General features: G+C 40.3%; 1 protein-coding gene and 1 pseudogene across 1 annotated transcript in view; both read left to right on the top strand.

Annotated features, from left to right (window-relative positions):
- The window catches only part of LOC140944521 (uncharacterized), a 145,898-nt gene continuing 124,612 nt past the window's right edge, over nucleotides 1–21,286 (top strand). The window contains exons 1-10 of the mRNA XM_073393645.1: nucleotides 1–464; nucleotides 916–1,509; nucleotides 2,716–3,854; nucleotides 7,512–7,788; nucleotides 9,206–9,787; nucleotides 10,868–11,389; nucleotides 14,527–14,640; nucleotides 14,762–14,875; nucleotides 16,479–16,592; nucleotides 16,706–16,819. Coding sequence (XP_073249746.1) covers nucleotides 242–464; nucleotides 916–1,509; nucleotides 2,716–3,854; nucleotides 7,512–7,788; nucleotides 9,206–9,787; nucleotides 10,868–11,389; nucleotides 14,527–14,640; nucleotides 14,762–14,875; nucleotides 16,479–16,592; nucleotides 16,706–16,819 — 3,793 coding nt within the window. The 5' untranslated portion in view covers nucleotides 1–241. The remainder of the gene's footprint in view (nucleotides 465–915; nucleotides 1,510–2,715; nucleotides 3,855–7,511; nucleotides 7,789–9,205; nucleotides 9,788–10,867; nucleotides 11,390–14,526; nucleotides 14,641–14,761; nucleotides 14,876–16,478; nucleotides 16,593–16,705; nucleotides 16,820–21,286) is intronic.
- LOC140944879 (uncharacterized) lies at nucleotides 16,842–20,063 on the top strand (annotated as a pseudogene).

Genomic DNA, 21,286 nt, shown 5'->3' on the forward strand with positions numbered 1-21,286 from the left:
ATAAAGCATGTTTACAAAGAAAGCCTTCTCAGTGACCTGGAAAACAGCCAGCATTGAAAAGCGGAAACAGGGTTAGATTGAAAGCCAACGCCATCGTGAGTCGTCGTCCGCTAAAACATCCTTTTGAACTAAGACAATCATAACTGCATACAAGAGTTTGCTTCAACCGTTTTGTTGCAAGTACTTTTACTTGCTTAAAGCACTCTGATCACTACATTTATTTTTCGACTGCGTTGTTGAAATGGAAACGAAGAAGCGTCCGATCAACAACCCCCTTGTGTTTTCGTCGATAGTTTTCTCTTTTGCGCTCTGTTTCGTGGCACTGATCCACGTCGAGATCGAGCTTCACGCTCATCGAAAAATGCTTCAAGTCTTGACTCAACAGACAGAAGAAAGTATCCTCTCACGCGGCACTGTGAACAATAAACCGATTGCTTCCGCGCTGCGCAGTGACACTGGTAAAGGTGAGTGCTTTGTTTTACTTGTTCGCTGATTCTCGCGGGCTTGAAGTTATAACTGTTGCATTTCGCAACAACGCCCTCAATAGTTAGATCCAGTAACTGTTTAATACTGATCCGAAACGTCATTCTGGCGTATTGGTTTCAGTTCAGCTGTTTTGGCACAAGCTGAGAAGATTTCCCTTTCTCTACTGAAGGGCTGAAACCTAACCTGACAAAGCGTAATTGGGGAGATGCAATTTTAGTACTCCTCGGATAGAAGTGTCTTTTCTTTTCTTTTTAGTGCATGAAAATATATGGCAGGTAGTACAGTAGATAAAGTTTCTCTTTAGCCAGTATCAGTAAAGCCGCTATTGTGCAACGGCATAATTTTGTCTGTAAGATAGAAGGGGCAATTAAATCGACCAAAACATTCTTTCACTGAACGATCATGAAAGTGACATAAATTATTTCTCAGTTGCAGAAATACGCGTTCGTCACAAACGCAACTCGAAAATAAACGAGGAAACAAACGTCAGCGAAATCATCAGTCGAGATGACATTAAAAGGGAGGTTAAACTGGCGATGATTAACCTGACCTGTATGGCGCATTGCCCGAAGGGTATCAGGGGAAGACGAGGAAGGCCTGGTCCCCCCGGCAAACATGGACCAGTCGGACCTCAGGGACCACAAGGACCACAAGGACCACAAGGACCAAGTGGACCTCAAGGAGATCACGGGCCTCCTGGACCTAGAGGCGATCAAGGCCGTCAAGGGCCTAAGGGCGATCCTGGTGAATCCATCTCAGCTCCTTCTATTGTGTCACCTCCGTCTCCCATCGTGGTAAACGAAACTGGTATAGCCTCATTGCAGTGTGAGGTTAAAGGAAATCCAATACCTCAGGTCACGTGGCTGAAAGAAAATTCGCGTCTTACCACCGACAAAAGAATCGTTCAAACACGTAATGGCCTGATGATAAGAGATGTGAGGTCACAAGACAGAGGTGTGTACACGTGTAAGGCGAGAAATATTCTTGGAGTCGTGACCTCATCGGCCACATTAACTGTTCAAGGTAATACACCTTTTTACTTTGTATGTTTTGTTTTCCCAATTCAGACCACGTGACGTTCTCCAGGGAATTTGCCTTTTGTCTTTTCCTTAATTAGCATATAAAGGCACGTGGATGCACGTGCTTAAGACAAAATTAAAAAGAAAAAAAAAACAGTTAGCAGGGGGACCATCACGTGGTCTGAAATGGGAAAACAAAACTTACAAGCTAAAAACCTCTATTACTTTTTAGTATTATTTTCCTAGTGGACTCTCAGCTTCCGTTACACTACCAGCAAAAATATATTACCCAAGCTTCTGATGAGCTCTTGGATGTACAGTTTGTTAGGTTGTTTGCATGCACACTTTACGGCTTACAATATATTTTTCCTAATTTTATACACAGTTGTACATATTTAAAGTTGTTTTTAGGTGTAAAAATATGGTGCAGTTGAGACGCAATTGGTGGTTCAATATTCTCTGTTCTAGTGAGATTATAGCCTTAGTATTAAGTCTATAGGCTTACGTTCAAGTTAATTGTCAATGAGGCGACGGAGTCAAAGTCGCCCCTTATGACCTAGTGTAAATCAAAAATCGGAATCGTAATAGATATCGATCGTAAGTGACAAGCTCAACGGAATTGCAATCGGAAAAATCGGAATGTCATTTCCATCTACTTTCAACTACGAGCACTTTTGTCTCCGTTTATTACCTGCTACTGAAAACCAGTTTATCGGAGTCACGGAAAGCAGTGAAACAATAAACAAATCACGATATTACGAAAACAATGTTATTGGGATTAAAACACAAATTTTGGCATCCTAGAAGTTTAAATTGAAGCCCTGCTCATTTCCACCACTTTGACAATTTGGTATTTATTCACTCGTAATTATCAACGGAAGCGTTAGCGGAATCCCGTCCCTCCTTGCTCCTCACCCTGCTAGTGAAGGTGAGGAGCGAGAAGCCGGACGTCTGTATTCACTTTCCGCAATTGGTTACCACTCTAATTCCGACTCTTCCTTAGTAAAAACCTGTCTCAAAAGATAACCGTAGCCTCCGACTCAGGGGATGCTTGGAAGGTACGCTGGCTGCATTAAATGGCACGGAAAAAGTTGTTAATTCACCAATATGAAAGTAGACTATACTAATTGTAAGGTAACTTAAGGAAGATTCCTTGTGGGTTCTTAAAGTTATAGGTTAACGTTCTTCCTTTCGTGCTTCCCAATTGCAGTTGCTGCCTTGATCACAAAAAAGCCCTACTCTGTTATCGTTGAAGAAGGAGAAAACGTGACCCTAGTGTGCAAAGCTAGCGGTCTGCCAGTGCCAACGATCACGTGGCAAAAACCATTAGGTCACTTGCCAAGAGGAAAGACAACAGTGATCGATGGGAACATGACTATACTACGTGTAACGAAAGAAGATAGGGGGACTTACGTTTGCTCAGTGAAAAATCTCCTTGCAAAGGACTCCGCTCTCGCCCAAGTAACAGTGATTGACAGGCTCAAATTTACCCTGACACCTCCTTTAAAGGTTGCCGCATCTGTGTTCAACAACCTGATGCTAAATTGCAAAGCCAATGGAGCCCTAGAAATAACTTGGAAGAGGACCAACAAATATCTTCCTCGTACTCACGTTATTTTCCCAAACGGAACTTTGTTTCTCAAGAAGGTGACCACAAGTGACGCTGGATTCTACACATGTGTAGCGAAAAATTATCAACGGACAATAATGGCATCGTCTACTGTTGAAGTGCTCAAACCCATGTCCTGTAGCAGAATAAAGTCAGGCCGCAGTGGAAGCTCTTCAGGTAATTATATTATTGACCCTGATGGCAAAGGAGGGGTGGCTCCGTTCACTGTGTATTGTGACATGAGTGACAAAGGAGGAGTTGGCGTGACAGTCATAAGTCACGACAGCGAGAGTAGAACTCATGTTGCCAATATCCCTGGGTGTGGTGTGACTCCTGGATGTTACAGAAAAGATGTATCTTACACTGGAGTTAGCACAGCTCAATTGGTGGCACTGACTCGAGTCTCACAGAACTGTGAACAGTTTATTAAATTTGAGTGCAACAATGATGTTGCCTTTGTGCCCGAGTCAGTTGCCTGGTGGGTGTCACGTGATGGAAGGAAAATGAACTACTGGGGAGGCGCTGGTGGATCAGTTAACAAGTGCGCATGCGGAGTAACAAACTCTTGCTTAAATGGCCAAAAGTGTAATTGTTACAACGGTGGCAGAGGCTGGAGAGAGGACAGCGGTCTGCTGACAGATAAGTCTGCTCTTCCTGTGACACAGATCAGACTGGCAGACCTTGATGACTCAAATGAGGAAGGATATCATACATTAGGAAAGCTCAAGTGTTATGGCCAGGCATGAGATATCTAATCCGCCAAATATACATAGAAAATTGCTAATTTGCATGTGTAAAAGTGTTAAGATAAATAATAGCTAAATAATAGTACATGAAAACTGCGTGAAATTGATAATCCAGAACGCAAGCAGAGTTTGCGCATTAGTACATATATATGCAGTGTATAACTCAGTTAACTCTAAGCATGCCCATCCCGCCTCTTCCAGCTAAGTGCGGTTGTCGGGGAGTCGTCAGGTCGTGTAGAGAGGAATTCGATATCAAAGTTCACCCAAGGGTGGGCAATTTGCTAATTTTTCCGGATGCGACCTAAATAATTTGATGACAGGACAACATGTACAGTACATGTCCTTTTTACATTTATATATAAACAGAAAGTTCGGACTTCAGTGTGCAATGGCGCCACTGGCTGCCACTGTCGGTCCATTTATAAGCTCACTGTATGGTTATATGTGATAAGTAAAGCCGGATGACAGAGGTAGAGCTACGCCCCACAACAAGAAAAATGTACCCTTCTCTTCTGGAACAGTGGTGTGGGTTCTTTTAGTTCCCCTTCGAGTTCACTGATAAAGGAAGAACAAAGGAGAGAAGGTTTAAGGCTTAACGTCATGAGCCATAATGCTATTATTTTTTTTCTTTTCTCTTTCAGTAAATGACTGTACAGGTTTAGCTTCATCTTTGTTTTCGATTTTCTTTTTCAATAATGAGAGGTTGAAGTAAAACCAGCTACAGAAAGCAGGAGGGAAATTACACATTGAGCCCTTTTTGCCCTCAGGTACCCCTTTCTACATTCAAAGCGCACTCGGAGCCCTGGGCCCCTTGAAAAAGAAACACTATTATTGCAGTTTTATTGTACTCTCTTATACTTTTTTCAGGCGTAAATGTACATGCACTTTTTACACTTTTTTTTTTTTTTATAATTCCACGAAACATGTTTTAAATTTCTTATCTTTTGTCAGTCCGTCTCATTACTATTTCTGGATACTCGATGACGTCATCAATAATGGCTTCTGGTGCCGATATCGAGGAAACTTATTTATTATGCTCTTATTTGAGCCTTAGGGGATCTATTCCTCAGTTTTATTCCATGAAACCTTGGGAAATTAAAGGCAAACTCAAAGGGTTTAAGGCCTGGGTCAAAGGTGTGTTCAGAACATATGAATGATTGGCAATATCTTTCGCTCGGAGACCTACAACAAAACGAATTTTTCCCCAAAAGTAAATCTTGAGGTTTTTGTGTGCCTTAACGTTTAACTATGGTCACGTGACGTGTCAAATTGAAAATGAAGGAAATTGGCGAATTGGTGGCGAATTTACTTTGCTTGGATAAACAAATTAGCATTTCTGAAAGAGAATAAACAGACCTAACTTTCTACGTTTGGAATGAATGTACGCGAAGTTTAAATTTAAAGTTTTTAAAAATAATTCAAGATTAAATTTGGGCATTTAAAATGATGTTTTCCCTCATAATTTTTTATTGAAGGGCAATGGATGGTTATTCCAAACGTCAAGTGTTAGAAATATATATTTAATGTGAATCAGAAAAATGTTATTTCCCGATTTCTTGTCTTAAACGGGCCACCAATTGGGTAATAATTTACGATTTTTAGCTAAATGGTCACGTGACATATCACGTGATTTATAAACATAATAGCGGAGCTCTCGCGCGCGAAGCGCGCAGCGGAGCACCATGGGTAAAGAAATGTGGTAAACTACCCATCCGAGAAAATTTGGTAATCACGTGACCGTACACCGACCGCCCGCCCGCCCGACCGTCCGTCCGCACCACAGGCATACCAATGTAAAATAATTCAATCAACAGGTATGGCAACCCAAATGCAACTCAAGGTTTTATTTGGAAAGAATTTGCATGGCCGCCCCGACTTTTAGGAAGAAAAAGACGACAACAAAGTCGTGTTTTTTTCGCCGTTATTCCAGAGAAAGAGCTAGAGCGAGTGATTAAAAACAAAAGAGACGAATTTTGTAGGAAGAAAAACATGAAAATTCAAAGCGGATGTGTGGCAATGAGAAATGCTGGCGGCCAGCAAAGTGTAAATAAGCGGCAGGGAAAAATAAAAGCGAACATGAACACAGGAGACAAAATGTTGAGTAAGCACATACGACAATTCCTCCATAAAAATAATGTGTAACTAGGAAGTTTGACGTTTTAGTCCTACAAAACAGCGCTGTAGTTGTGCAAAACAACGGCAACTGAAAGACAAAAAAGCGTGCTGCACGTGCAAATTTGTTTTTTTGCTAATTAGAAAAAAAGTGTGCTGCACGTGCAATTTGTTTTTTTTACTAATTAGATCTATTGATCTTGATGCCATTTTCATTGCCCTCCCCGTTTAGCATTTTACTAGATTTAATTTTTTTTGTTTACAAGTATTATTGACCAGAGCTTCGCTTTTAGCCGTGGCTAAATCTATATATTAGTTATACTTTAAAATGTTAAGGACGATGAGTTCTTTATGTGTGCCAAACTTTGATCCAGTGCCATGATCTATGCCAAAGTTATAGCCAATAATTCATTTTCTACTGGTTAACCCCTTAGTCCCAGGCCTTAAACTACTTGAAATACATCAAGCGAATAGGTGATAGCTTCGGTTGTGACTGGAGAGAGAAATTCTGTGGAAAAGTAGAGCAGCAAAGGGCTTTCTGCGAGAGCACCGATTAAGGAGTCGCCTTTCTTAAGTTAACCGTTTTCAGCTATGTAAGTACGGTATCGGCCCGTTGCAAGCGTTTTTTGCCTGCAGTAACACTGTAATTACCTGGTCAGCGGTTAGATGAGCCTGCAGTCAGCAGTTGAATCGGGTGGTAGGTACGTGGTGTAAGCATCATATAGTGGTTCACCTTTAGTTAATATATAGTATACATTGCTCTACATAGCTCTACATAGCCCTACACAGTCCTACATAGCCCTACATAGCCATACACAGCCCTACACAGCCGCCCTAAATAGCCCTACATAGCCCTACATAATGAGGAGGGATATCATACATTAGGAAAGCTGAAGCGTTACGGGCAGGTATGAAATATCTGTAAATATTTTTGGGTTCAAGAGCAATTTTTGTTTTTCAGACAAGTGATAGGGTTATGCGGTTAAATCATATGCAGCTAACTGTTGCAAAGAAAACTTCCCTTTCTAACAAGACGTTTCATTTTTTGGTTAGTTGTGGATCGTAGATAATGCGTCAGTATCGCGCAACGAACAGCCCGAGTGCGATTTATTGGTCAGGGATCTCTTCACTTACCCAGGGTATCATACATTACGATAGCTTAATTGTTTTGGACTGGCAAGTGATTTCTGTAAAATTTTGGATACCTTAGCAATTTTTTGGTTATTAAAAAATATAATATGCAGCTAAATAATAAACAGTTAAAAGTTGTAAAATGAAGAATGCCTTGCTCTTCACCAAACTGAGTTCCATTTTTGCATGCTTCATCAGTTGCGGTTGCGTAATAGAACTCGCCGCGTAGATTGAAATAACTGGCATTTCAAAATAGATGCTTCTGGAAAATTTCCTCAGAGGGCTGGGAAATAGCTAAACTGAAAGGCGGAAACAAGGTCAGGCTTTAATACACGTCACGTCTTACGGGCCAAAGCTACTTTTCGGCCAGCAGCAACAATTACGCGAGCTTGGTTATTCGTTTAGCAGGGTTTAAATCTCCCAGTTATTTTAAGGCAATCATTCGCAACTAATTACCGAGTTATGGAGTCGTCGAAGATGCGCCCGGGCTCCAAAACGTTGGCGTTTTCCTCAATATTTCTCTCCCTTGTTGTCTGCTTTGTAGCACTGGTTCACGTCGAGGTCGAACTTCATGCTCATCGACAAATGCTTCAAGTCTTAAGTCAACAAAGAGCGGATAATTTTGAGCCACGCAAAACTGTTCATGAGCCGATCACCTCATCCTTTCACAGTGACTCTGTTGAAGGTAAGTTGCGTGTTTCTTACTTTATAAGTTATTCACTGACTGAGACATGGCGTCGAGTACGCTTCGCATAAATTTTTTCGTCGGTAGCTATTTCTATTGCCCTCCCAATGTTGGTGTGCAAGATTTGGTGAGTTAACAAGTGCGATAAAAAACATTTGGAGGACGAGGAGAAGGGACGGAAGCAAAAAAACAGCGATGGGTGGAAGTGTCCCAACTATTTTTTGTCTAAGACTGTAGCTAGCTAAGATATATCTCGTCAATATCGCAAAATTTTACAGAGGTATGTACATGTATGGTGTCATTATCCAACAATAGCAGCAACAACGTAGCAACCCGCAGCACTGCGTTTGAAAAATCTAACAGTGTTTCCTGATACTGAAAAAAAGGTTGGTTTTTTATAGTGCGAAATTGAAGGGAATCTTTGTTTTGAGTCTGTTTTTGTAACCAGTTCAGCTATTGTTCAACTGAAAAGACTTCCTCTGCTGTCTGAAAGGATAAGGTAATTGTTAGCTGCATCAGGTTACAGCCGTGATATATAGTCATTTTACGATCACGTCTAGTTACGCAACCGAAACATTCCAAACTTTGGCGCGACGAGACGTCATGATGATGACGATGAAAAAAAAAATCTCAAAGAATTTAATATAAAAATACAATAGGCCCAGGAAAATGAACGCAGACGATCAAAGTTCCCCTAACATATCACAACAGATAAACAGTTTTTAGGGCAGCTCTAAATTAACCAAACAGGCTTCTAAAAGAAATCCATTTGAGACACTTCTGACGTATTTGGGCATTGGGTGTCCCTTATCAATGACGTCAATAAAAGGCGAAAATGATTTCTTAAAAACCTACAAGAAAGTGAAGGTTTCTTTGGGTGGTATTAGGCCATTTGCACGATAACAGAATTTTACTACTAAGCCGAGAATCCATTTCATTTCATTTTCATTTCATTTCATTTCATTTATTTGTTTTTTAGTCACTCACATTACATAAAAATAAAACGTTACAAGAGGTGTTAATTAAAATATAAGTTGTTGTGACAAGGAAGCTATATTAAGCTATATTACAAAGGCTTACTTGATCGCAGCTTGTGGAGAAAACATAAAACTTAAGCGACAGTCCCCGACTATCAATGAGATAATTTTGCAGATTTTTTAAAAACAAATATGGAAGAGGAGCTGGTTAGTGTAACTGGCAAAGAATTGCAAATTGTTGGTCCCGCAGGTTATTATTTTCTTGTTATTTAAACCTCCCTGGGATTACCACATTTAGATATGAAAAGAAAAGCGAAAATGATTCTAGACGTAGTAGTACAGTGTATAATGACGCCATGGTGCAAATGATCCATTATCTTCCCTATTTATTATTAACAAAGTATCACCATCACTGTTTTTCTTCTTTTCTTTCCATGTAGTTGCAGAAGTTCACAGTCGCCACAAACGCAACTCTAAAAGTGTCAACAAGAACTCAAGTGCGACTGTCAGTCGTGATGACATCGAAAGGGAAGTCCACCGGGCCCTAAGTAGCCTGGCCTGCACGGTGCATTGTCCTAAAGGTATTAGGGGGAAACGTGGCAGGCCTGGTCCCCCGGGCAAGCAGGGTCCACCTGGACCTCAAGGACCTCAAGGACCTAAAGGAAGCAAAGGTGCTCAAGGCGATCAGGGACCACCTGGGCCTAAAGGCGATCAGGGCCTTCAAGGACCCAAGGGCGATCCTGGTGAATCCATCTCAGCTCCCTCTATTGTCTCACCTCCGTTTTCCATGGTGGTAAATGAAACTGGTATAGCCTCATTGCAGTGCGAGGTTAAGGGAAATCCAACACCTCAGGTCACGTGGCTAAAACACAATTCCAGTCTTCTCACCGACAAGCGAATCTTCCAATCACGTGGCGGATTAACTATTAGAGATGTGACGTCACAAGATAGTGGTATTTACACTTGTAAAGCAAGAAATTTACTTGGCGTGATAACATCATCAGCAGCGTTAACTGTTCAAGGTGAAAAAAAGCTCACCACTTTCCATTTTTCACAACGTCAATTTTTAACGACTGCGAACAAGCAAGGATAGGTTGTCGCATGCTTATGCTAAGTTAAATTTGATAATTTGATGCATCGCCACACTTGCAGAGGCACTTTGCGAAACATTTATAATGTGAAAATAAATAAATTATTTTAATGTAGGGAACTAAACAGCGCAAAAAATATAAACCGGTACTTCTTGGTCTATTTTGTTGAGATGCTTGAACCAGACATCACTATAACCTGTGAATGAACCATATATTTCAATTACAAAGCTGGTACTGAGGCAAAATGGCACTTTTAATCAAGCCGATGTTTCGACTAGTACCACTAGTCTTCTTCAGGGCCAGTGCTATCGACATAACACAGCAAGAAGGCTTTTTTCATGTTTAATTCTGTGTTTCTGTGAGAGCACCACTTGTTCAAATCAATATGCATGTTCAGTATAAAAGAAACTTTTCATCTCCCCCTTTTTTGTTGTAACAAACTTGTTTGGGTACATGTTCGACATGACAATTTTTTGTAACAAGCAGCTTGGTTCATTTACTGTAATGTTGTAGCACCTCGATCACTCAAACTCTAATGCCCTCTCCAAGATCTCTACGATTCGATTAAGGCACTACCTGTCAATATTTGGGGCGGACGATTGGGGCTACTTTAATTGGATAAGGTCGCAATTTTATGGAGGCCATTTCTGGGAAAGCGACTTTTGATTTGATAGCATAGAGACGTGGTGAGGATCCAGGTGAGGGGACCAACAATTTTTACTCACAACACTGTAAATTAAGACCGGTCTATCCAGAGCGACGTTACGACTGTTGCATCAGAGATATATGAATGTTCCAGTGACAGCTGTACTTGTAGAGTTACAGTTATTTACTATTTATTCTTCAACTTCGTTGTCATTACCACCGCGTTTTCTCACTGCATTTTCAATTACGAATCGAACGTTAGGGGCATTTTATCAGTATAGAAAATGAACTGCAAAGCTTGACTTCAGTTACTTACTCGGATGTTGGGTATGATAAACTGACCATACCTGTTGTATTCTTTTGTAGTTGGTGCCGTGATCACTCATAAACCCTCCTCTATCATCGTTGAAGAAGGGCAAAACGCGATTTTACAGTGTAAAGCTAGTGGTCGCCCAACTCCCAGAATCACGTGGCGAAGAGCATTGAGTCACTTGCCCAAAGGGAGGACAAGAGTGGTTGATGGTAATCTGACCATAGAGGGTGTGGCTAAATCAGATAGCGGGACTTACGAATGCTTAGCAAAGAATCTCCTGCGTCAGGAATCAGCTGTCGCCATACTAATGGTGACTGACGAGCTTAAATTCACCATTACCCCTGCCCTGAAAGTTAAAGCGGAAACATCAAGCGATTTGATGTTAAACTGTAAAGCTCAAGGTTCAACAGGAACTATTTGGAAAAGAGTGGGGCAAAGTCTACCTCAAAACCACGTTCTATATTTTAATGGCACATTGCTGCTTCGGAATTTGAAGCTGAATGATGCTGGCTCCTATAAATGCGTTGCAGGAAACGCCCAGCGTTCTATTGAGGCGATGTCTGTTGTTGACGTGTGTGAGTATTTAATCAATTAAAAATTAACTAGTTAATGTAAGCTTCTCAAAGTTAACAAAAAATGAAAACAAAAAGAAAAAACAGGTTATTTAAGGCCTGTTTACATGGAGGTGGGGGACCCCAGGTAGGTGAGGTAATCCGCTTAGGTGGGGCAACCTGCCTTTCCACATAATCTCTCATTTTAATTTGGCAACGTTTACATGATAGGTGGGGGGTGATCCTCCACATGTTACCTCACCTATCTGGGGTCCCCACCCCTATGTAAAGAGGCCTTTAGTAAACTGGACAGCTTTTCCATGAGGCTTACCGTTTACCGAGCTGGGAAGGCATTTACCGCTATCAATAGACATTGCCTTTGTTAGAGGGTCTCAATGGGGTTAAGCGTGTGGCGTGAAACGTCCAAAAAATTAACCGTGTGTCGTGAAAAAGGAAAAAAATTAACCGTGTGTCGTGAATTATTTTTGTCCAGATAACCGTGTTGTTTGTAGCTTTTCCTAAGCTCTGAACAATTATTTGATGTATGTGGTCTATTTGGTATTTTTAGTTTGTTTTTCAGACAGCAAAAACATTTATTCGATATATAGACAAAATCACCACAGGTATCCCAAAGAACACGAAATAACAATGCACATTGTGTATGACGTCATTTTTGAAGATAAGCACATGGCTGATGGATTTTAGAGTCTGTCTGATCGTCCCGGTCGAAAGTCTTGACGATGAGTGTGATTAAAGCCATTGTAAGTGTCTTTAGTCAAGGGCAAGAAAAGCCAATCGAAAGATATAAGTCCAGAATTCTGTTAAGCGACGAGCACAAGGAGTCGTTAAATGCTTTCGAAAAGCATCTTTCTGATTTTTTGGGCCTCAAGGATAAGATGCGAACCTTGGGTCTGGGCCAATACACATTGAAGATTGTGATTTCGGCGAGGAATATGAAACGGACTCAGACGATAGTTTGTTTTTCGATGACGAACCTGATTATGTAACAAACAAGCCGGTAATAACAAGATCGGGAAGACATGTCAAGGCCTGGGCAAAGTTTGATGTTTAATCACCGTTAGAAATGTAAGTACATATTTCGTTGTGCACATAAAACTCATAAGAATGCAAACATAGTTAGTAGAAGGAGACCGCTAAACTATGATGGAAACAATGAAAAAAAGCAAATAGCTCTCAGATGCTCAAAAAATAACATGAACAATAATAATTCATTGTCTTAATTCTAACATTCGTTTTTACTGTTTAGCACCACTTTGCCAAAATACACTCATGTTTTTGTTGTTTTCCTTGGCTGTTTTTCTCGGGGCCTTCAACATGTATTGCAGGAGAGGTTTTTTTTTTTTTTATATAGAAATTGCATTTCTACTACCTTTTTTGTGCCTGGAACCTGATTAGACTGACTAGATTTCCTTTTTCATTATTTCAGGGGTCAGTTTCGTCAGTGCCCCCGATTATCAATGCCACTCTTTAGAAAGGGGGGACAATATTTGTTATTGTTGTGAACTTTTGAACAGTAATACGTGTATGCTAATCTTAGTTAACCGTGCCGAAGAAAAATTAAACGTGCACCGTGAAATCGCGAAATTTTTAACCGTGTACCGTGTTTGCTACACCCCCATTGAGACCCTCTTGTTATAGGAAATTATAATTAAAATTTTACGCCCCATGAAATTAACGCGAATTTCAAAAATTTGCTTAATTTAAGTCGTGTTAATTTTATCAAGGGTTAATTTCCGCGTCCTTAATTAGGTGGAGCTCTAATTTCCGCAACCTTAATTACCATTCTTTTTGGCTACAAATTCTCGACTTTAACACTTTTAGGGCCTTAACGTACGAAGGGGATCAAGCGAAGAAATCTGGCCACTTTGAGGGTTCTTCACAGTTTCACTGTTACTGGCGGATCTCCTCCCTGATAAAATACTCCTCTTTCTTAGGTGTCAAGAAGATCAGAAGTGCATCGAGAATTTGGGGGCGAAATAATGGCAATTATAAGGTTGCGGAAATTTACTCCACTTAATTAACCGAGCGAAAATAAACGCTTACAAAAATTAACGCGAATTAAAGAAGCACAAACTTTGCTTTTCTAACTTTGTTCCTGTATTCTTAACAAGCTCTGTTTCTTTGTGAACATCGGGGTGATTTCCTTTATTTTGAAATGTTACCTCCCCTCTCGCGTTAATTTCCCTTAATGGAAAGCCGTTTTCCACTAAATTCGTGATAATTTAAGTAGCGTTAATTTCCAATACCTTGGTTACTGATAATAACAGAAATCAAAGGAACAGCAGACGCGGTAGCTCAGCTATTTTGGCAGAACTGGAGAAATGATTACACTAAGTATGATGAGAACTTGGCCGATCCACTGCTTAGAAACAGAGCAAGAATACTTCAACTTCAATGCAATCTAGACAATAGAAAAAGGAATATCGTATAGATCATAAAAACAATCTGCAATGTTATGGCCAGAGTAAAACAAAAACGGATATTTAATATGTTAATTATAATTATTAAAATCTAAATTATTGGATAATGCAATCCTAGAGCTCTGATTGGCTTAGCCATCATGGTATATTGGCCCTTATACTATGCTCTCCAAATTATGGTCTCTGTACGCGTCTGCTCAAAATTAAAACCAGACCTACACCCTGACCACCAGTTCTACGCGAGAGGCCAGCTCCCAGACCACTGGGCCACACTGCCGCTGAATACAGTAACTAATCACGTAAAATTAATAGTCTTAAACCATTTCCCTGTTTTATGCAACTTATGGTCAGAAGAGATAGCTGTATGCATGACTACGGGAGTCGATTCCAGTGAGAAAACATTTCATACAACTTTCGGCAATGACTGGAAATTCTCATGGGATAGCAAAACGAGAACAAAAACGATGGGGCTGAGACATAATCGACTGTTTACAGTTATTTTTACATAGAAAAAGGTAGATCATATTGAGACAGACTTCCAAAATAATGAGTCACGCGTATATTAAGCCACTTCAATGTAAAATATGGACATCAACGCAAACTCAAACTATACACTTGTCTACAATAGTATTCTATCAGTTGAACTTAGAAATGCTAAAACGCCGAAAAGTGTGGTCACGTCAGAGGTCGGTCATCTGTTGATTATTGTTTTTATCACAGACATCAACGAATGTTCCAGCAATCCTTGTTTAAACGGAGGATCGTGTACGGACCAGGTTAATGGCTATGCTTGTAGCTGTCAGCCAGGATACACAGGAAGACAGTGTCAAACAAGTAAGAAATATTTTAAGCGTTGTAATATCCCCTGAATGGTTTTGGCAAAAGTTGTAATCAATCTTTTAATTTTGCCTTGAAAAGTTGATCTCAGTTTCTCGTGTTGTACTTTTTACCACAGACATCAACGAATGTTCCAGCAATCCTTGTTTAAACAGAGGATTTTGCGTTGACCACATTAATCGATATGCTTGTCTATGTGAGCCTGGATACACAGGGACTAGGTGTCAATCAGGTACGTAGGTATTAGCATTTAAGGCACTGTAAATGCTTGTGTGGGAAACAAACCCGTCGAGCAGGCTATTTGACATTCTAGAAGCCTTCTTTCGAATGGGAATGACGGGGATAATTCGTTGATTGTCTTGTCGCATTGTGGCTCCTCCAACTTTGGCCCATCCCTTCCTGGTAATTATTACATAGCTGCTTATACAAGAAAAAAAGGATGGCGTCTTTTTCGAAAGCATATTGAGACAATTTAAGTACTCTTCATCGCTGACATATATTAAGGAAGTAGCCCAAATTTTTCAATAGTTTTTGTTGAGTATAGGGCGACCAACACAACATGGTGCAATACAACACCTTGAATGTTACAATGTCGTTCCAACCTCTACGTGTTCTTCCTAATTCTAATCAAGCCTAAAATTCTGTTCCCTTTTCTCGCAATGGTATCAATATGACAATTCACATAAAGAGATGATGGTTTAAGGTGGGCCAAGGCTGCGAAATTCGTCAATTTCCTCCAAGACAGAACCGTTCATTTACGGTCCTATTTGATATTAAATGGTTGGTAATTCGCACTAACTTCCAGCACTTACACCGAAGGTTATCTTGTTTAAAGATGACTCCATGCTTAGTTTAATGAGATCCCCGGCCTTAAAACATCAACTGATTATTGGGGCAAGTTATTGCTCTAAATGCCTTACATTGGTCTGCATAACGTGCCACCGACTCCCTTGGAGTGACCACCTCAGGAGGACCACTGATAACTTAAAATAGCGAAAACAGGGGGCTCAAGATTCGAAAAAGTGCCCAGCACAATCGGGACATGCCTTCTTCTTGGCACAAGTTTTCAAAATACGTGCGGGAGAGGGAACCTAAATACTGCGCCAGGACTTCGAGCCAGGACTCCTGTCACGACGTATACTAGAAACTCGTTATCGCAAAAATCTCATGAAGCTGTAAAGGGTCAGCAGTGGGAATAAAGGGAAACAAGCCAAAGGGAAAAAATATGAACAAAAAAACGAAACTAAACAGAAAACAATGCGCAAAGTAAACGAAAATGGCCATATCGAGAGTCAAACCTACACCTTGACCACCTTCTACGCGCGAAGCCAGCTCCCAGACCACTGGGCCGGGCCACGCTGCCGTTGAATAACTAATCACGTAAAATTAATGGTCTTAAACCATCTTCCCTGCTGAATGCTACAATTAAATATGGTCAGAGGGGAGAGCTGTATGACTAGAGGAGTGGATTCCAGTAAGAAGACTTTAAATACCACTTCTGGCAATGAAGCCAAACTCTCATGGAACAGCGAACGAGAAGAAAAACGATGGCTGAGACATCATCGACTATTTATAGTCCTTTTTATATATATAGAAAAAGGGAAATCATATGGAGACAGACTTAGAAAGAATGGGTCATGTATATTACGCTTCTTAAATCATCAACCCAAACTCAACTATACTAGTATTCTATCAGTTGAACTTATTGCTAGAACACCGAAAAGTGTGGTCACGTCATAAGTGGTCGGTGACCTGTCAATTATTGTTTGGGGTAACAATCTTTTTATGTTTCTATTAAAAGTTGAGTATTCCGGTGTTTGAATTTCTTATCACAGACATCAACGAATGTTCCAGCAATCCTTGTTTAAACGGAGGATCGTGTACTGACCAGGTTAATGGATATGCTTGTAGCTGTCTGCCTGGATATACAGGAGCACAGTGTCAAACAAGTAAGAAATTTTTTTAGTGTAGTATCCCTGAATAGTTTTGGCAAAAGTTGTAATCAATCTTTAAATATTGCCATGAAAAGTTGTCTTTTCTCATCTTGTACATTTTGCCACAGACATCAACGAATGTTCCAGCAATCCCTGTTTAAACGGAGGATCGTGTACTGACCAGGTTAATGGATATTCTTGTAGCTGTCAGCCTGGATACACAGGGGCTAGGTGTCAATCAGGTACGTACGCATTAGCATTAAGGGGGCATTACGGTTGGATTTTAAAGAAAAATTGAAAATTTCACCAGTTTTTTTATTTCCTCTTAAATGATACGAGAATCCATCTAGTTTTAGATTGTACATGTAGTTTAGGCTTAATTATTCGCGCGCCGCTAAAAATCAGCCGCTTTGAAGGGCTGGTAAATTGTTCGGGTTTGGTTGCTATGGCAACCACAAGTAGTTCAGTCGCTTTGGCACGTTTTATTTTTCCAAAATTGTACAAAAACTCATTCCAGGTGATCATGAGACCCAAGAGTCCAGTCCCAGATTCTCTGACTCGGAATTTCCAATACTTTGAAGCCCGGTTACAAAGCACTTAGTCTTCACAGATTTAGCGTGAGCGTCCATCTTGCTTACTTTTGTTCTTGTTAGTAAATCATGCCAAAAGTTGGGAGAAAACAGTCTGTTTTAAGGAATAGTGTGTCAAAAAGAAAGAAAGGTTTTAGGGAAACCCAGAAACAGGAGGTAGCGCAGAAGAGAAGGAAAGAAACGCGAGCTGTAGAAGTGACCTTTGTTGGTGAAGACAATGTTGTCAGCGAGAAAATTCCACCCCCCGCAGAATCTGCTTCCAAACGGAAAATACAGGCAAACGACGATGGAAGCTCCTCGAATGAAACTGCTGAAGATGATCTGGCCCCTGCCGAAGGATACAGACTTGTTTCAATGGACAGTCTTCTAAATTTGTGAAGAGAATTTACGCACAAACTCCATGTCATTTAGGTAAGAGTTATGTGAGTTAAATTATAAGATCTATGAACTAAGATATAAAAGCTGTTTTTCTGGATCAATGCTGGGCCAAAATTACTACAGCTATATCTCTTTATTAATAAAAGCGTTGATTGTCTTTATTCATCTACTAGGCAAAGTACAAATGTTGGAGAGTTCCAGTAACCGGTTTGGGCTAGGTAGCTCACTTTATGCCAAGTGCAGTGGTTGCGGTATGTCCGAGTTTCTTGCAACTGGTAACCACCCTCAAGATGATGTTAATCCAAGGACTCTTCAGGGAAAAGATGTGAACAGAAGAACGGTGTTGACTGCATTTGAGAGTGGCATTGGAAAAGAAGGAGTTGCCAAATTTTGCGAGGTCTTCAATATGCCTTTTAATATTTCACCTGACACCTGGTACAGCCATGAAGAGATCCTTAGTCAAGCCTTCCAAGAGGAAACAAGTGAACAGCTACAAAAGAACTGTGTAGAAGCCAGAAAGCTTGCCATGCTTGAGGAAGCTCTTGATGATGATGATGATAATGTGACTGTTGTAGATATTCCCATTAGTTTTGATGGTACATGGTCGAAGCGTGGCTACACTGCTAATCACTGTATTGGCTTTGTGATATCTGCAGCTACAGGAAGGGTTCTGGATTTTGAAGTAATTTCCAAGGTGTGTCAGCAATGTACTCAAATGAAGGCAAAACTTGATGAGGCAGGTTTCAATGACTGGTATCAAGACCATATCTGTGAAGGGTCCTACAAAGGATCCAGCCCTAGCATGGAAATGGAATGTGCAAAGAAGCTTTGGGGGCGGAGTGAGAACAATTATGTCAGATACAAATGGATGATTTATGATGGTGACTCTAAATCATACAATGCTATATGGAGTGTGTATGGTGCATGTGACACTTGTCACAAGTATGAAGCGATGAAACAATCTGACAAAGAACTCATTGCATGGAAAAACTCTCAAGAGCACAAGACATGGGAAGAAGACCATCTTCAAGGAAAGGCAGAGTGTGAGAGAGTGATAAAATTGGACTGTATTGGGCATGTCCAAAAGAGGCTTGGAAAGGCCCTTTATGAGTTTCAAAGTTCCTCCACTAAGCTGTCTGATGGCAAACCAGTGAAAGGTAGAGATAGGCGACTAACTAAGAAAGCTATTGAAAAACTGAAAAAAAACTATGGAAAAGCTGTGCGTAACAATGTAAACAGAAACATAGCTTCGACGAGTGAGAGAGACAGTGCAGTAAAAAAGATGCAAGTGGAGATAAAAGCTGGCCTGTATCACTGCCTAAAAATTTCAAACCAAGAAAGGCACAAATACTGTCCAGTTAATTCATGGTGCAAGTTCAAAAAAGGATTGCCTTGTCCAAACAAGCCACATCACCTGGATGGTGTTTTCAAGGAACCACTTAAAAAAATCTATGATCGTTTGAGTGAGCCAGCACTCCTCATCAGATGCTTGCCTGGATACACCCAGAATGCAAATGAGTCTGTCAATGCATTGGCATGGAACAAGTGTCCCAAGCATAAATGGCATGGAAGAAATCGAATTGTCATGGCTGCATCCTCTGCCGCTTTGCACTTCAGTTGTGGTGCAACAAAAAAGTTTGATGTCATGAGGAAAGCTGAGATCTCACCTGGCAAGCACAGTTGGAAGGAAGCAAGATGAAGAGACAGTGGAAGAATTCTGCAAGCAGAGCACAGAGCTCAAGAAAAACACAAAAAATATAGACTTGTACGAAGACAAGCTAAGCAGAGAGAAGAAGACTTGCGTGTAACCCGGGAAGGCATGACCTATGAAGCGGGAGGTTTTGACGAAACACAGTTGTGCAGAATGGGTAAAAAGAGAAAGAACCAAAGAACCTAAGCATACCTTCAAGTAGGTGTGCTGTTATGCATCAAAGGCCATTTTAGGGAGTCATTATTCTTACAAGTGACATTTAGATAAAACTTAACTTTCAATTGCATTTTTCTGAAAATAGCTTTTTTCACAGTATTTTTGTTGGCCCCTCATATTTCTCAAAGAGTATTTCAGCTATTGTCACCAAATTTGGTACAAAGATTGTTTATGTAATTGTCTGCAACCTAATTGAGCAAAATTTCTGTTTTTGAAATACAACTGGTTTTATAAGTAATTTGTCGTTCGCAAAATCTAATTTGTTACCATGACAACCAAAATGGTCAAAAGGTGATAACTCTCAATAAGGTTGCAGTCCATTGCATACTGCTTTATTTTACCAAAGATTAGGTGATTATTTAAAAAGGAAATGACAAAAAAGTGAGGGGCCCCGATTTAGCCCCCAAAATAGCCCCTCACAGTAACTTGTTAATTATTAACCTAAAATAAACAATATGGTAACTCTAAATATGTCATGTGGTAAGCAATTGCCTGGGTGTACTTCTTACCAAGTTTGAGCTGATTTGATTGAATTGTTGATTAAATATGATTTTTTAAGTAAGCTACCAAAATCTTACCATGAACTTACCGTAATGCAAATGTTGCCATTTGACATTCAAGAAGAGTTCTTTCGTATGAGAATGACAGAGATAATTCGTTGGTTGTCTTGTGGCATTGTGGCCCCTCCAACTTTGGCCCATCCCTTCTTGGTAATTATTACACAGTTCCCTATACAACAAAAGGAGGATGGTGTCTTTTTCGAAAGTATATTGAGACAATGTAACTACTCTTCATCGCTGACATATGTTAAGTAGCCCAAATTTTTTAATAGTTTTTGGAGTAGGGTGACCAATACAACATCGTGCGATGCAACACCTTGAATGTTACAATGTCGTTCTAACCTCTACGTGTTCTCCATAATTATAATCAAGCCTAAAATTCTGTTCGCTTTTCTCGCAATGGTATTAATATGACAATTCACATGAAGAGATGATGGTTTTAGGTGGGCCAAAGCTGCGAAATTCGTCTGAAATTTCCTCCAAGACAGAACCGTTCATTTGCGGTCCTATTTGATATTAAATGGTTGGTAATTCGCACTAACTTGCAGTACTTACATCGAAGGTTATCTTGTTTAAAGATGACTCCACGTAACAGTTTATCGAGATCCCCTTAATACATCATCTCTGATTATTGGGGCAAGTTATTACAGATAACTCTAAATGCGTTACATTGATCTGCATGAAGTCCCACCGACTCCCTAGGAGTGACCACCTCAGGAGGATCACTGATAACTTAAAATAGCGAAAACAGGGGGCACAAGATTGATCCCTGTGACATACCAGACGGGATTCAGTGTAGCGCACTTGAGCAATTGCCATCAGCTATAACCCCTTACTTACGATTTGATAATCGGGAACACCCTTTCATGAAGCCATGCTGCCAATCAGAAGGAAAGGTGAATAAATGGCCCCGGTGGATGATTTTTTCATTTTGCTTTAAAAACTGGTAGCTCTTCAGTTCCAGATAAAGGAAACTTCACCCCGGCTAAAAGATGGTTAGTGGCTGCAGCAGCTTCTTGGTAGGCATGTCCCGACTGCGCTGGAAAATTCGCCAAAACGAGCTCAAAACATGGCAAAAAAGTGTTCATGACAAATGGTGCTCGAATTTTTGAAAAAAGTGCTTGAAATTTCAAAAAAAGCTTGAAAGATGCTCGTACGTTTTTAACTATTTCCTAGCAGATATGTTCATAAATATTCTTAGTTTTATAAAAGCTTTACCCCTCGATTGTCTAATAGGTGACCACAACAGAAGTG

This window comes from Porites lutea, chromosome 7 (genome assembly GCF_958299795.1).
Source record: "Porites lutea chromosome 7, jaPorLute2.1, whole genome shotgun sequence".
In the NCBI taxonomy this organism is placed as follows: Eukaryota; Metazoa; Cnidaria; class Anthozoa; order Scleractinia; family Poritidae; genus Porites; species Porites lutea.